At 42.2% G+C, this 14,190-nt stretch overlaps 1 protein-coding gene across 8 annotated transcripts in view; it reads left to right on the forward strand.

Annotated features, from left to right (window-relative positions):
* synj1 (synaptojanin 1) overlaps window positions 1-7,688 on the forward strand; it is a 131,082-nt gene extending 123,394 nt beyond the window's left edge. For 6 of the 8 annotated variants that reach the window (XM_038801659.1, XM_038801663.1, XM_038801664.1 and 3 more), the window contains one exon: window positions 3,809-7,688. In XM_038801659.1, the coding sequence (XP_038657587.1) occupies window positions 3,809-4,687 (879 nt within the window). In that variant the 3' untranslated portion in view covers window positions 4,688-7,688. The remainder of the gene's footprint in view (window positions 1-3,808) is intronic. The other 2 variants (XM_038801665.1, XM_038801666.1) reach the window with 1 other exon arrangement.
* The last annotated feature ends 6,502 nt before the right edge of the window (window positions 7,689-14,190 follow it).

Below are 14,190 nucleotides of genomic sequence, written 5' to 3' on the forward strand. Positions count from 1 at the left end.
CACTGATATCTTGATAAGTGGAAAGTTGGGACATTAGTTTAACTAATTTTATTCTCTACTGATTAATAGGGACAAATTTGAGATCCAACTTGCATTAATACAAACCAATGAACATTTTATAACTGAGTATCTTCTATACACCTTTTCAATCACTGCTGGAATAGTCATCTTGTTGCATTTCATAGTTTTGTTTCTTATAAGATATCACCAAAAGCTTTCCTGAAAATCTTGAAATGCTTGATAGGCAGAATCTTTCTGTGCTTTTAAATCTGTACTTTTGCTTTTCCACTTCTTGGACCAAGATTTCTGTCCTCTCTCAGGCTGCCAGGATACAGCCTCCCATGTGTGCTAATGATTTCCAATCTGATCGAAACTGCGTGTTTCAGTTTACTCTGCAGTTGGTATTTGTGTACTGCGTAGTTATGGTGCTTAATTTCAGCATTATTTCATATCATCATGGGGGAGGGTATTTAAGTGGAAAGATAGTGACACCACTTTTTTTTATCAAAATGAGACAGACGAGACTAAAACTGACCAAAAGAATACTGGATGGAACCCACAAATGTAAATGACTACACAGATGAAGGAGAACGGTGTAGATTTCCACTTCTCTCATTATTTGATTTGCTAAAAACAACAGCTTGCATTTATTCAGCAGGCTTTGTGAAATAAAATGTCCCAATGTGCAACACTGGGGCATAATCAAACAAAATCTGTCACTGAGCCACTGATGAAGACATTCAGACAGGTGATCAAAAACTTGGTCAAGGAGGCGGATTTTACAAAGCATCTTAAAGGAATTCACTCCACTAATTCCTGGAATGAATGGCTTATCCTGAAGAAAGGTTGAACAGGTTATATAGTTATACGGGTTATAATGACCTATACCCATTTGAGTTTAGAGTGGTAGATGACCCTATTGAAACAAATGATACCCTGAGGGAACTTGGTAGGGCGGATACTGAGGATTTTTGCTTTAACGGAGAGAGACTAGAACTAGGGGACACAGTTTAAAAATAAGAGATTGCCCTTTTAAAACGAAGATGAGGAGACGGGAGTTGAGACCACAGGCAGATCAGCCAGGCGGAGCAGGCTCAAAGGGCTAAATGGCCTGCTCCTGAGTCCTATGTTCCTAGGAATTCCAGAGCTTAAGGCCTAGCTAAGTGAAGACATGTATGCCAGTGGTGTATTATTTGAAATCAGAAGTGCAAAATAACCCAGAGATGGAAATGCATAGAAATCTTGGAGGGTTGTAGGACTGGAGGATGTTAAAGATATGGGGAAGGTGAGGCTCTGGTGGGATTTAGAAATGATGAGAATTTGTGATTCTAGGCTTGGTGACCCAGTCAATATAGATCACTGATACCGGTATGGTGGATAAATGGAACTAGATGAGACATGAGTTTGGGATGAGCTTATGGAGAGTGCAAAATAGAGGGCCAACCAGGAGAACATTAAAATATGCTTGAGATAACAAAGGCAGCGATGATGATTTCAGCAGGAGATGAGCTGAGACGCGGTGGAGACATAAAAGTAGGTGGTCTTCATGATGAAGAGTGCTTTGGGGGTCGTAAGCTCAGCTCGGTTAAATAGGACATCAAAGTTGCAAACTATCTGATTTAGCTTCAGCTTCAGACAAAGGCCAGGAAGAAGAATGGTTCGATTTTGCTGCAAGGGCTGAAGTTCTTGACTTAATTCTTCCAGGTGCTCAATTGGAAGACATTTTTGCTGATTCAATGCCGGATGTTGGAAAGTGACAAATCTGAGACAGTGTAGGAGTTGAGAGGTGATGCTGAGATAGGTGGGTGTCAGCAGAGTACATGCAGAACCTGATGTGTTTTTGGATGATATTCCAAAGTTCCATGATATCTATGTAGCTGAGAAATAGTGGATGCCAGGCATGGATCCATGAGGAGCTCTAGAAGTAATGGTGCCAGAACCAGAGGGAAGAAATTGCTGGCAGTTCTCTGACTGCAACTGGATAGATAGGAAAGGAACCACTTGCGGGCTGTCCCGCTCATCTGGACAACTGAGGAATAATGCCAAATGCATTAGATCAAAAATAATGACTGTAGTTCAGTATAGCCACATAAGAGGAATACAAGATGATAAAAGGTATGAAAAATGTAGAAATGGAGCCGATGCTTCCTCTTGTGGGGCATGCTAGAATGAGAGTTTATAGTCTTTAGGATAAGAGGTAACAAATTTAAAACAGTTCTCCCAAAGGGTTATGAATCTGTGGAATTCGCTACCTCCATGCGGTGGATGCTGGAACAGTATAAGTAAATTTGAGGAGGAGTTAAATTTTTAATTGGTAATGGATTGAAGGGTTGTGGAGAACAAGCAGGGTGGCGGAGTTAAGGACATGATCTAATGGCGGAGCAGACTCCATGGGCCAAATGGCCTAATTCTGCTACTATATCTAATGAATTTATGAACTTTTCGGATGCGACTGTAGTTTCAATGGAAGGTGGGTCAGGGTTGGAGGAATGGTGATGGTAGTTTGAAAAGCAGAGGATAATGGCTGAGTCAAAGGGAACAGTTATCAATATATGCTAATGTGGGGTTCAGGAAGGGCAGTTTGATGAGCAGCAGTTTGGTGAGAACTGGGTCGAGTGAACAAAAGGCAGGTCTCATGGACAAGATGAGGTTGAAGAGGGCAGGAGGAGATGGCGAAAGAGACAGGTACAGAGGGAAATCTTAGGGGGTTAGGGGCAGTGAAGCAGCATAGCAGTTAAATGAATGGCCTCAATCTTGATGACGAAAGAGGTCCAAAGGCTCCTCAGAATTGCTGGAGTTTGAGGCTGGAAGGGGCATAGGAAGAGGGATTTAAGAAGATGCATTTGTAGCGGAGAAGCTGGGGTTAATCAAAGTGATCATAGAGTGGCGAGAGGAGAACAAAGTCCACTGGGATGGGGCGGCATGTGACGCAGTGGATAGCACTGGGACTGCGGCGCTGAGGACCCGGGTTCGAGTCCCGGCCCGGGTCACTGTCCGTGTGGAGTTTGCACATTCTCCCCATTTCTGCATGGGTTTCACCCCCACAACCCAAAGATGTGCAGGGTAGGTGGATTGGCCATGCTAAATTTCCCCTTAATTGGAAAAATTAATTGGGTACTCTAAATTTATTTTTAAAAATCCACTGGGACTTTGTGATGCAGCCAGGTTTGACAACAAACATTTATAGTGGACATCAAGTTCAGCCATTTAACTCTTTGTCCCTTGGATTTATGGGAGTATAAATGGTGACTGTACTAGATAGAGTAACCAGGTTGATGCAAGTTATAGATTTAATGGAGACTAGGTGTCATATATGGAGGTCAGGATGCAATTGAGCAGATTAGTAGCTTCAGAAGTGTTTTGGTAAATGGAGGACCAAAATGCACTGCATGTGGCCTGGGAGCAGAGTTCCGTCTGGGCTCAGACACAGAAGTAGTGGATTAGGAGGGTAAGGATCAAGTAAGTGATAAGATTGCCTTATCTGTGGAGAGATCACTTGAGGTTGCAAGGTTGAGTGGGGTGGTTGTGAATATGGGTTGGTGAATTTCTATAGGGGACTAATGGCTATGGAGAAATTCTGGCTGAATAAGTGCAGAAGAGAGATAATGCGATGAAAGGAAAACTTGTTCAGTGCAGAGATTGAAGAAAGAAAGAAGCGAAGTTGGCTCTAAAGCTTGCTGTGGTGCTTTGCTGGACAGAAGGGAGCGTGGCATTTATAAGGAGAGGTGAGTGAGGTGGAACAAGTAGTTAATTGCAGATATGATTTTGTTTCTCACGTAACATTTTGTTTTTTGTGTTTTTCTTCCAGCTAAAAGCCAGTATCAATGGATTTAACAATGGAGGACCACTTAACATTGACCCTTTTGCTGATCTTTCACTTGACCAGCTTGCTGACCCTTGGACAAAGACTCCGTTATCAAGTGGAAGCATTAGGTTGCAGCCTGCGTATGCCCATGTATCTCCTACTTTGTGCCAGCAACAATCCATCCAGCCCTTTCCATCAGCACAAACTAATTGCAAGCCATTTGTCCCCCCCATTCCTCCCCGAAGTAAATCACAGGAGAGTTTCCAAGTCTCTCCTCCTACTTTGAATTTCCTGTCTGATGGCAATGCCTCCAACATGAACCCTTTCACTAGAAAAACTGGTTACAATCCATTCAGGACCGATGCTCAAAACCCTGCTCAAAGGCATGCTGTTACATCACCACTAGCTGTGCAAACCAGCAGCAGTAATCCTGTCTTTTCCACTAACTCACTGACTGCTCGAGCTGGAATTGGCGAAGCTGCATTTTCGTCAAATCCATTTACAGGCAACAATATCTTTCAAAGTAAGCCTGCTGCAAATGATACAATGCAAACCAGTGGGTGGGTGACTTTTGAGGATAATGATTTTAGTATAAAAGGAACTCTGTCAACAAGTGCAAAACAAATTGACAACCTGGACCCTTGGAATGACAATGTCAGCAGTTTATCATTGCAGAACACACACAAATTATTTCCAAGTACAGATTTTGGGGTTAATGATGACTGGAATACAAGTAACACAACAACTGGTGCATCTGTACATGTACCAACTCGAAGAGCGCCACCTCCTGTACCTTTGAGATCAAATGCTGTCATTCCAATCCTGCCGTTCAACTCCGAAGCACCTGCTTCTTTTTCAAAACAGGAATTCACCGAAAGATGAGATGTGTCGCAACAAGGCGTGAAGGCTAATTTAAGAAAAACTTGTCATTTGAATTATCTGTCGGGGCTTTACATGTGCAATATGTTGTGTTTAAAATGTCATACACTTGGCATCTCTTGTACAAGAAGTTCAGCTTTGCTGTTAAACATTGGTAATGATTTGGTAATGATTTTGTATAGTCAGCAAATTATTTACAGTATTTTATTGAGGGTACAGATTCAAAATCTACCATTTCCTGGAAGTGATATCAACCAATCCATGGTCACTTGGGAATTGAGCTCTTGCAAGATGCAGTTAAAATGATGTGCAAGGAAAAGCAGTAATGATGTGGATTACGTGACAACCTATTTTATTGAAAATGCAAAATTACGCTGGCTAAAGCAACACTTTTTCTCTGAACTGTCCAGGATATCTTTGTTCAAATCTGATTTGCTATAAGTTGCAATTTAAGTAATCTGCGTTAAACTTGGTGATAGTCTAATTGTTCTCTGAATATTTGCCTAATTTTCACCCTTTGTAACAGGAATTGGCTTAAATTATCCAATTCTGTATTCTTAGAGCAAAACTGCCACGCTTTTAATTCCTTTAAATAAAATCTGAGATTTGAGCTCGCATTTACCAGTACATGTAGCCATCCAGCATATGAAATAATTTTCTTTTCTTATTTGTTCTTATCTTTGTTTACCGTCACACACTGCTCCTTTTAAAGTTTGGAGCTGGTTTTATACTAATGAATAGATAAGAGCCATGCTGTTCAATGAGCACAAAACTACTCAGCTGATGAATGTACAGTTGTTTGACCTTCAGCGAGCTGTGGTCATAACTCTTCCAATGAAATCAAAGTTTCACTTTGGTGGCTGTGGACATACAGCAGCACTATTGACACAAGCTGGGTTGTATTTGTTGCCATCAAGTCTAATGACCACTATGGGATGCATTAAGTTTGATAGTGCACGATCCTTTGAGGACTGTGGCCTGAGTTCCATTGATGAAATGGGTGTGTATTCACTTTGACTACAAGTGTCTTTACAGAAATAAATTTGGGTAATGTCTACCCAATTCCTAGAAGTTATAGTACAACGCAATGATAGGTACAGTATTAAATTAGCATTGTTGCTGGGGAGTGGCTGTACAAATAATGGTGGTTCTTTCTAATTTGACCATGGCACATTTTTGGGGCAAATTGGAGGGATCACCTAAACTGTGCTGAACCTGACTTGGGGACTTGACACTGCATCCCTGAAACTTGGTGACATTTTATTCCAAAGCATTGATAACCCCTGTCTTAATGAGCACCAGAACCATTCCCTGTATACTACCCTGATCCAGAAGAATTATTTCTTGAAAGAAAACGACTGGTTAATAATTGTACCTCATTCATTAGCAGATGGATCTGGTTAATAGGACACAAACTCCCAATCAATCAACACCGTAATTTAAATACACATTACATTACTTTTCACTTATTGACCTACTTGCATTAACATTGTACATCCCCCAGCAACAAACCTTATTCTCACCTAAAGTTAGCTGCATCTCTTCCTAAAACCCAAGCTTTCATTCAAGAAAATTAAAACTTACACACTGTTAACCATCGATTTTGCCTGGTTTAGAAGGAGAAGGCTACTGTGTAATATTGCCCCTAATTCGGTAACTCTTAACGTGTTATCACAAATGAAGCCATTTTCATTCCCAGCACCAGCATCCTTCATGTTGATAAGCATCCTTCATGTTTATAAGCACACTTAGCAACCCCCCCCCCCCCAACAAATGTCCTAACTACAAATTAGTTTTATTTTATATATAATATATAGCCATTTATATAACGTATTCATATCTGCTGAAGATTCACTGTTGGGTCAAAGTTTGATTTCTAGAAATATCAATTTCATAAAATATGCATGTATCTATATAAACCAAGGTCATACTCGCAAGTTGTGGAACAAGGCTACCGAATAAGAGACCAGAATCTGTCTTATCAGTAAAAACAATAATTGTTCCAAATTGCCCTCCAAATATTACCAAAGCCCAGACATTTGATTTTAAAAAAATACAGTACTGCATTCTTCTGTTGGTTTGACACAATGTGAAAGCTTGTTTGTTGTAAGCCCTTTGCTGCAATCGTGTATTAATGCATTGAACTGTCTGTCACAGCCCACATATTTGTGTTCAGTTGCAGTAAATAAAAATTATCAAATTGCCAAAAGCACTCTATTGAAAATTGTGGATCAGAAAACAGGTAGGCAATTATTTTGGTCCATTTCAAAACTGTCCTCTATTACCGTGTTTTTATTGAGCCAGCTACATATTCCTGAACTGCATAAATATGTGAAAATGGATTGGTCCTTTCATAGGAAAATGTGACCAAATATGCTGAAACATTAAAGCAACATCTTGCAGCCTTGCTGTAGTTAGTGCATTGGCTAAATTCTCACTACTGATATCCAAAGTAAGGCATTATTATAATGCTTTTGCTGCTGCTCTTTTTTGCCTGTGGTTCAATGGGAAATTACTGTTTAAAAATTCCTTTTCTGTCACATTTCAACTAATGCACTTACACTTGCATTCATGCAAGTGTATTACACTTCATTTTAATATCCAATTCTAAATTGTTCAGTGTGGAAATATGGTGTTGCTGGTATGCACATTTCCAGTTTGTAACTGTTGAGCTTTCCGCTGACTTCTGTAGCTTACGAAGGACTGCAACAAATATGTAATTTGCAACACCTCAAACAATGTATACAAAGTCCTAACTGCAATGTGTCACTGTGGTAACTTGGCTGTTTACGTTTTTTATAGGTCTCCTGATCTTAAAATGTTTATCAATGTGTATCCATAATCTTACAAATTAAGCTTGATATACTATATTCAGTGGACATGTCTTAATCTTTTCCTGACGACTGCAGTATTAAGACTAATGTTTGCATAATAAATTGTACATATCCTGTGATGTCCGAGTTGTATCTTAATTCAATAAACATAGCTGTGTCCTGTAAATGTATTTTCATAGCATAGTAGTATATTTTTTTCTCTTTTTAAGGACAACAAAGCATCTAAGCTTTGCTGTGGTTGAGTGAGCTCACAAAACAGGAGAACTTGCAGTCGTGTAGCTTACGATATGCTGTCTATTAGATATACAGATTCAGGCTGGAAGTGTCTCAGTCCCAAGAGGTTGGCTTGAATGCTAGGAGGAAGGTAGGATGGGGGAATATTGATGTTTAGGCTGCAGTGGCCCAATTGTGGGCAGATTGGGTGTACTGTATGCAGGCAGCTCATCAGTCCTTTCATGCTCTCCCCAATTTCCCCAAAACCAGAGCTGCATGAATCCGTGAGCTGTGGGTCAGAGCTGTGGCCACAGACCATCCTGCAAAAAAGATTCTGTCCTCAACTGGCAGATGTGGCCAGTTTATGCATCAAGAATAAAGAAGGCTTCAGAGGGCGCTTCAATATGCAGCCCTTGTGGTTTCCTTCTGTAGGGACAATGCCCACTTCTGCCAGTAGGGCTGCCATCTTTCCAAGGCTGAAGGTACTCTGAAAACCACCTATCATCCTTAATGTGACAATCTTCTAGGGGGGGGGGGGGGGGGCGGGGGAGTGGATTAGATTAGGAGACCGCCTCCAAAAAGATTGTGTCAATATGCATTGCCAACAAGTGCAAGGTCAGGACCTGTAAATAACCCTGACAGCCTCTCTGAGCACTGCTCCATGCTAGATCTTCCTTTGGACAGAATCACAGTTGCAAGCCACTTGATTGCAGCAACAATTATTCAAGAAAGCCCATCATTTTCTCAAGACAACTAGAATTGAACAATAAACATGTTCAGAAGCTACAAACTTTTTTGAAGTTTGAGATGTCCAATACTATATAATATTTGTCATCAACTGATGAAATGAAATGAATGATGAAAATGAAATGAAAATCGCTTATTGTCACGAGTAGGCCTCAATGAAGTTACTGTGAATAGCCCCTAGTCGCCACATTCCGGCGCCTGTCCGGGGAGGCTGGTACGGGAATCGAACCGTGCTGCTGGCCTGCTTGGTCTGCTTTAAAAGCCAGCGATTTAGCTGTGAGCTAAACCAGCCCCATTAATTAGGATGTGGGACTTCATCAAAAAGATGTACGTAGCATGAGATAGACTTGTGTTCAAGATTGGAACCCGGAGCAGTCAGTGTAAATGGGAAACCCCTCTCCTTGCAAACAGTTCCCCTTCTCATTACTGAACTTTCTCAAAGCTTGGGGCCTGAATGTGAAATGTGAACGAAACCTTTTCCAGTGAATACCTGAAACATGCTGTTTCTATTCATATCATATCTGCAACAGCTTAACCTTCATTATAACTTAGTTATTAAATGAAACTGAAGGGGTACTGCTGCGCACAGTTTCAAAGGATTGTATCTAAGCAATAATTAACACCCATCAGAGCGTCGATGTCAATACAAAATAAATTGGGATGAGTGCATTTAACAGTGCAGCAATATCCCTTTTTGATTCTTCAGAATCCACAATGCTTCATTTGGCACCCACTGTCATATGCTGCAGCTCCCAATTATCAAGATTATAACAGTTGCGCTGGATCCCCAGATACTAATAAACATTATTTTTGGAAAAGGATTCTTTACAATTCCTTGTGTAACCAAAACTATCCCTTTACTATATCACGGAATGTGGAGACATTGAACAGGATGCATTGCAGTGGACAAACTTGTCGCGCTCTTTTGTGGGAGACAGATCCAGCAGGTTTTGCATCTGCCTTTATGCAGAATTAGAAACTGTCATGAGATCATCAAAATTGGTGCAAGAATAAAGCATTCTGGCCACAGAGCTGGCTCTGCCACTCTATAAGATAATGGCTAACCTAACTCCACTTTCCTGCCTGTAACCTTTTGATACCCATGTTGACCAAAAACTTGGCTAATTCAATGACCCAGCCTCCACTACCCTGGGATAGAGAATTTAACAGGCCTCTGACAGAAGAACCTTCTCCAACTCTGTCTTTAGTGGGAGACCCTTCATTTTTAAATGGTATCCCCTAGTTCTAGATTCCTTCAGGAGAAAAAGCATACTGTGCATATACGCTGCTGAGCCCCTTCACAATCTTAAGATTGTTTCAATAAGGTGTCATGGGAATGTCACTTAAAGAAATGTTTGTCTTCTCAAGTGGCTGCAGTGATGTCATTGTGTGGGTGGAGCTGGGCTTTGACTCTGCTTTTTACTTTCATTTTGAGCTGGAAGCTGTTTTTGGCTCTCAGTTTTCAGTTAGGGAGCTGCATTCAATCCAAGGAGGTGTATTTTGGTCTCTGCATGCTAAAGAATGTCTCAAGATCATTTAATGATTTCAAAGAAATACCTGTTTCTGTAAGGAATGCAAACCAACTGTCTTTGTTAAAAAGGGTTTTTGACTTATGGATGTTGTTAGGAAAGTTACTAAGGGTTACCTCGAGTACTGTATCTTTGGGGGGTATCAGTGTTGGTAGTTGCTAAGATTTGTACTGTGTGTTTATAAAATGTTAACTGGATTCATAGAATAAACATTGTTTTTAAAAATACTTTAGATCTCTGTTGCATCACACCTGTAAAGTGGGCCCTTGTGTTCCCCATAACCAAAATCTATTAAAGGTTGTGGGGCAGGTGAACTCCATGATATACTTTGGTGTTCTCTAAATCATAGCCCATAATAAAGGTCACCTCTTACTCTAACTCCAATGATTTTAGGCCTAACCTACATACGAACATAGAACAGTACAGCACAGAACAGGCCCTTCGGCCCTCGATGTTGTGCCGAGCAATGATCACCCTACTCAAACCCACGTATCCACCCTATACCCGTAACCCAACAACCCCCCCCCCCTTTAACCTTACTTATTAAGGACACTACGGGCAATTTAGCATGGCCAATCCAAATTAAAAGCAGGTGTAAACCAAAAGATCCTTGGAGCCTGCTCCACGATTTGGTAAGATCATGGCTGATCTGATTGTAGCTTCTACTTTCCTGTCTGCCCCCGATACCATTTAACTCTGTTGGTCAAGAATCTATAGAACTCGGCCTAATAAATATTCAATGACCATGCCTCCACTGCTCTCTGCAGAAAATAATTCCATAGATTAATGACCCTCTGAGAGAAAATTTTCTTAATCTCCGTTTCAACTGGGAGACTTTTGAAATCTGTACCTAGTTCTATTTCACATTTTCACAGTAACTTCATTGCAGTGTTAATGTAAGCCTACTTGTGACACTAAAAGATTTATTATTATAGTTTCTCCCATAAGGGGAAACATCCTTTCTCTTATAAACTCCAATGGATGCAAGCCCAGACTTTCCTCAGACAACCTTTTTATCCCAGGAGTCAGTCAGTCAAATGAACCTTCTCTGCACTGCTAATTCGATTATGTCCTTTCGTAAATAAGGAGAGCATAAATATACACAGATACTCCAGATGTGGGCTTGCCAATCCTCTGTACAACTGTAGCAAAGCTTCCCTATTTTTTTATTCTGTTCCCCTTGAATAAATGATAACATTCCATTTGCCTTCCTAATCACTTGCTCTACCTGCATTTGTGATGTGTTTTAGGACATCTGGGTCCCTCAGAACCTCAAAGTTCTGTAATCTCCATTTAAAAATAAGCTGTTTTTCTATTCCAGCCGAGTTGGAAAAGTTCACATTTTCCTACATTATACTCCATCTCAAATTTTTGACTTCTCATATTAACAGAAGTTCTCTGGACACGCTTGCCAATATTAGGCCTCCAGTCAATATGAATAGATAACATAAATTAATTAAGATCTCAGGCTAGTCAATTCATCAATGGCACAAGGAGCAGGGATGGCAAAGAAGAGTTGTAGCATGAAGACAGGAATACACCAATTCTTTATATTAGAAAAGATTGCTCTTATTAATGCCACAAATCTTGGGCCAGTTCTATCTTTACTCAGTTAAACTAATATCATTAGCCTTTCTATGTTTAAGTCTTTATTTGTGCAAAAACAAAATATACTACAAATTTTATTGACACAACTGCAAAGCAATTATTACAAATATAAAATTCATAAGATGTGGGACTGTCTCTTTAAGGTAAAATAGAAGAATGAAGGTGTCATGTGACTTGCTCTGAATCCTGCTTGACGACAAGCCTAGGTGGTTTAGTCAAATGTGATAGGGGGCCTAGGTTACCTTGCTGTGAAGAAGGTGTCCACACCTGTCGACAATAGCAAGAGCAGTTGTGCTGACTATGGATGGTTAGTCTCACAGGTAGGTGGCAGTATTGTCAGGGGTTATAAACCATTATGCTTTGAACTGTCTATTTAATTCCAAAATAAAATGGAGATTGGAGTCTCGGAGATGGCCAATTGGCATTCCTAACTTGATATACGGCCCATGTGATTCATGTTGCCACGCAGATGGGCTTTGAGAGGGGAAAAATTTAATTGAAAGCTATTGTCATATTGAGGCCAGGCTTCTAAGATACCACTAAGCCTCGCAGATACAAGTCAATCTACAGCGGAGGCAGGAGATTGAGGCAGCTAATCCTGCACCTGAAACAGAATAACGCTGACCATATTTATCATACAGAACTCTGGTGGTTGCTGGTGCTCAGGTTGAATAGACCCAGTTCGTGAAGACTTAACGGAGTCTGGAAGATACACCAATCTTGAGATACAGGGACGGAATCTCCAGTGTAACCCTCACTGTGAAAGTCAGTTCTGGGTTTAGAAGGTATTCGGCTGGTAAAGGGAAAACGAGGCAGGCCATCAGTAGCAGAAAATAGCTTTGGCATATTTCTAGGAGAATGAATACTTATAGAACGGTAGAAAGAATAACTGCATTCACCTGAGGAAGGAGCAGTGCTCCAAAAGCTAATCCGGGAGCATAGATTTACGGTAACAGGCAGGAGATGTGAGGAAAAACTTTTCTCCTAGAGGATGATGGGAAACTGGAATTCACTGCCTTGAAAGGGTGGTGGAGGCAGAGATACTCAACTTTTAAGATGCATTTAGATCAGCAATTGAAATGCCAAAGTATATCAGGATACTGACCAAGTGCTGAAAAATGGGATTAGCATAGGTAGTTGCTTGATAATTGTCATGGGTGCGATGGGCCGAAAGGCCATTTCCATGTGGGATTCTCATGATTATCAAGCGAGAGAACAACAGAGCTGGAGAAACCTGGGAGAGGACCCCAGCAGACCTCCGGACGAGCTCCGCACCTCGTGTGATTCTCTGGACTTCAAACTGGATGGGACCAAATGACGCTCACGGAAGTAGGTTATAAACCTACTTACGACCTACCTGCCTGGGATCCACCGGCCTTGGTCGATTCTCCAGCCTCCCGAGGGAAGCTGCAGCTGGGCGCCGGTCAGTGCTGGTCCACGTAAATGTGGACCATGTGGAACGGCACCTGGGGGGTAGGGGCCACCTGGGCCATCGGATACCCTTTGGTGGCTGGCACTGCCAAGCTGGCTGAAGCACTGCCAGGGTGCCAGCTGTGGCGCTAACAATTGCACACACAGACTTGATTCGGTACAAGAGAGGCTTTATTACAGTGAAATGCTATTCCTTTGGCTGCAGCTGTAGAATGGTATCTCAGGGAAATTTATGAATATTTATACTGCTCCCTGTGGGCGGAGCTAGCCGGCAGGGGCTTACAGGAAAACCTCTAATATAGGTACTGTCATACATCCCTAATGCAAGCACACACATATATACAGTGGTAGATCACCACATTCACCCCCTGTAAAAAAATGAGTCCGGCGGGGGTGACGTGAAACTATAATACATAAACGTGATCTATTTACAGAGGGGGGGGAAAAGGAACCAAGAGTCCATCGGGCAACCCGGTGCCCGTCACAGGTTGAGTCGGACGGGCGGGCGGACGGACGTTCCGTTGCGAGCGACGCAGCAGTGGTGGCGACCACGGCGTAGGTGCTGGCGGTGTTGGTGCTGGTCAGTGGTGGGATGACTCCAGGAGCGAGCAAAAATCTTCCATTTCCTCTAGTGTGGGCAGGGGAACGAGGGATGGACCTGGTGGGGCTGAATTCGGGGGTGCCGGGGAAAATGAGGGTGATGAATGGGTAGGGAGGAGTCTGATCGTGGAGTGTGATCGGCACCTGAGGGAGCTAGGTCCCTGAGCGAGACTGTATCCTGGTGACCGTCGGGGAACTCCACGTAGGCATACTGGGGGTTCGCGTGGAGCAGGCGTACCTTGTCCACCAGAGGGTCTGCCTTGTGGTGCCTGACATGCCTGCAACGAAGGACTGGCTCTGGAGCAGCGAGCCAAGTCGAGAGCGACACCCCGGATGTAGACTTCCTAGGGAAGGCAGAAACACGTTCATGGGGTGTGTTGTTAGTTGCGGTGCATAGCAGTGACCGATTGGAATGGAGCACGTCAGGGAGGACCTGCTGCCAGTGAGCAGCTGGGAGATTCCTGGACCGTAGGGCCAGCTGGACAGCCCTCCAAACCGTCCCGTTCTCCCTCTCTACCTGCCCGTTTCCCCGGGGGTTGTAGTT

Source organism: Scyliorhinus canicula, chromosome 7 (assembly GCF_902713615.1).
Source record: "Scyliorhinus canicula chromosome 7, sScyCan1.1, whole genome shotgun sequence".
Classification (NCBI taxonomy): domain Eukaryota; kingdom Metazoa; phylum Chordata; class Chondrichthyes; order Carcharhiniformes; family Scyliorhinidae; genus Scyliorhinus; species Scyliorhinus canicula.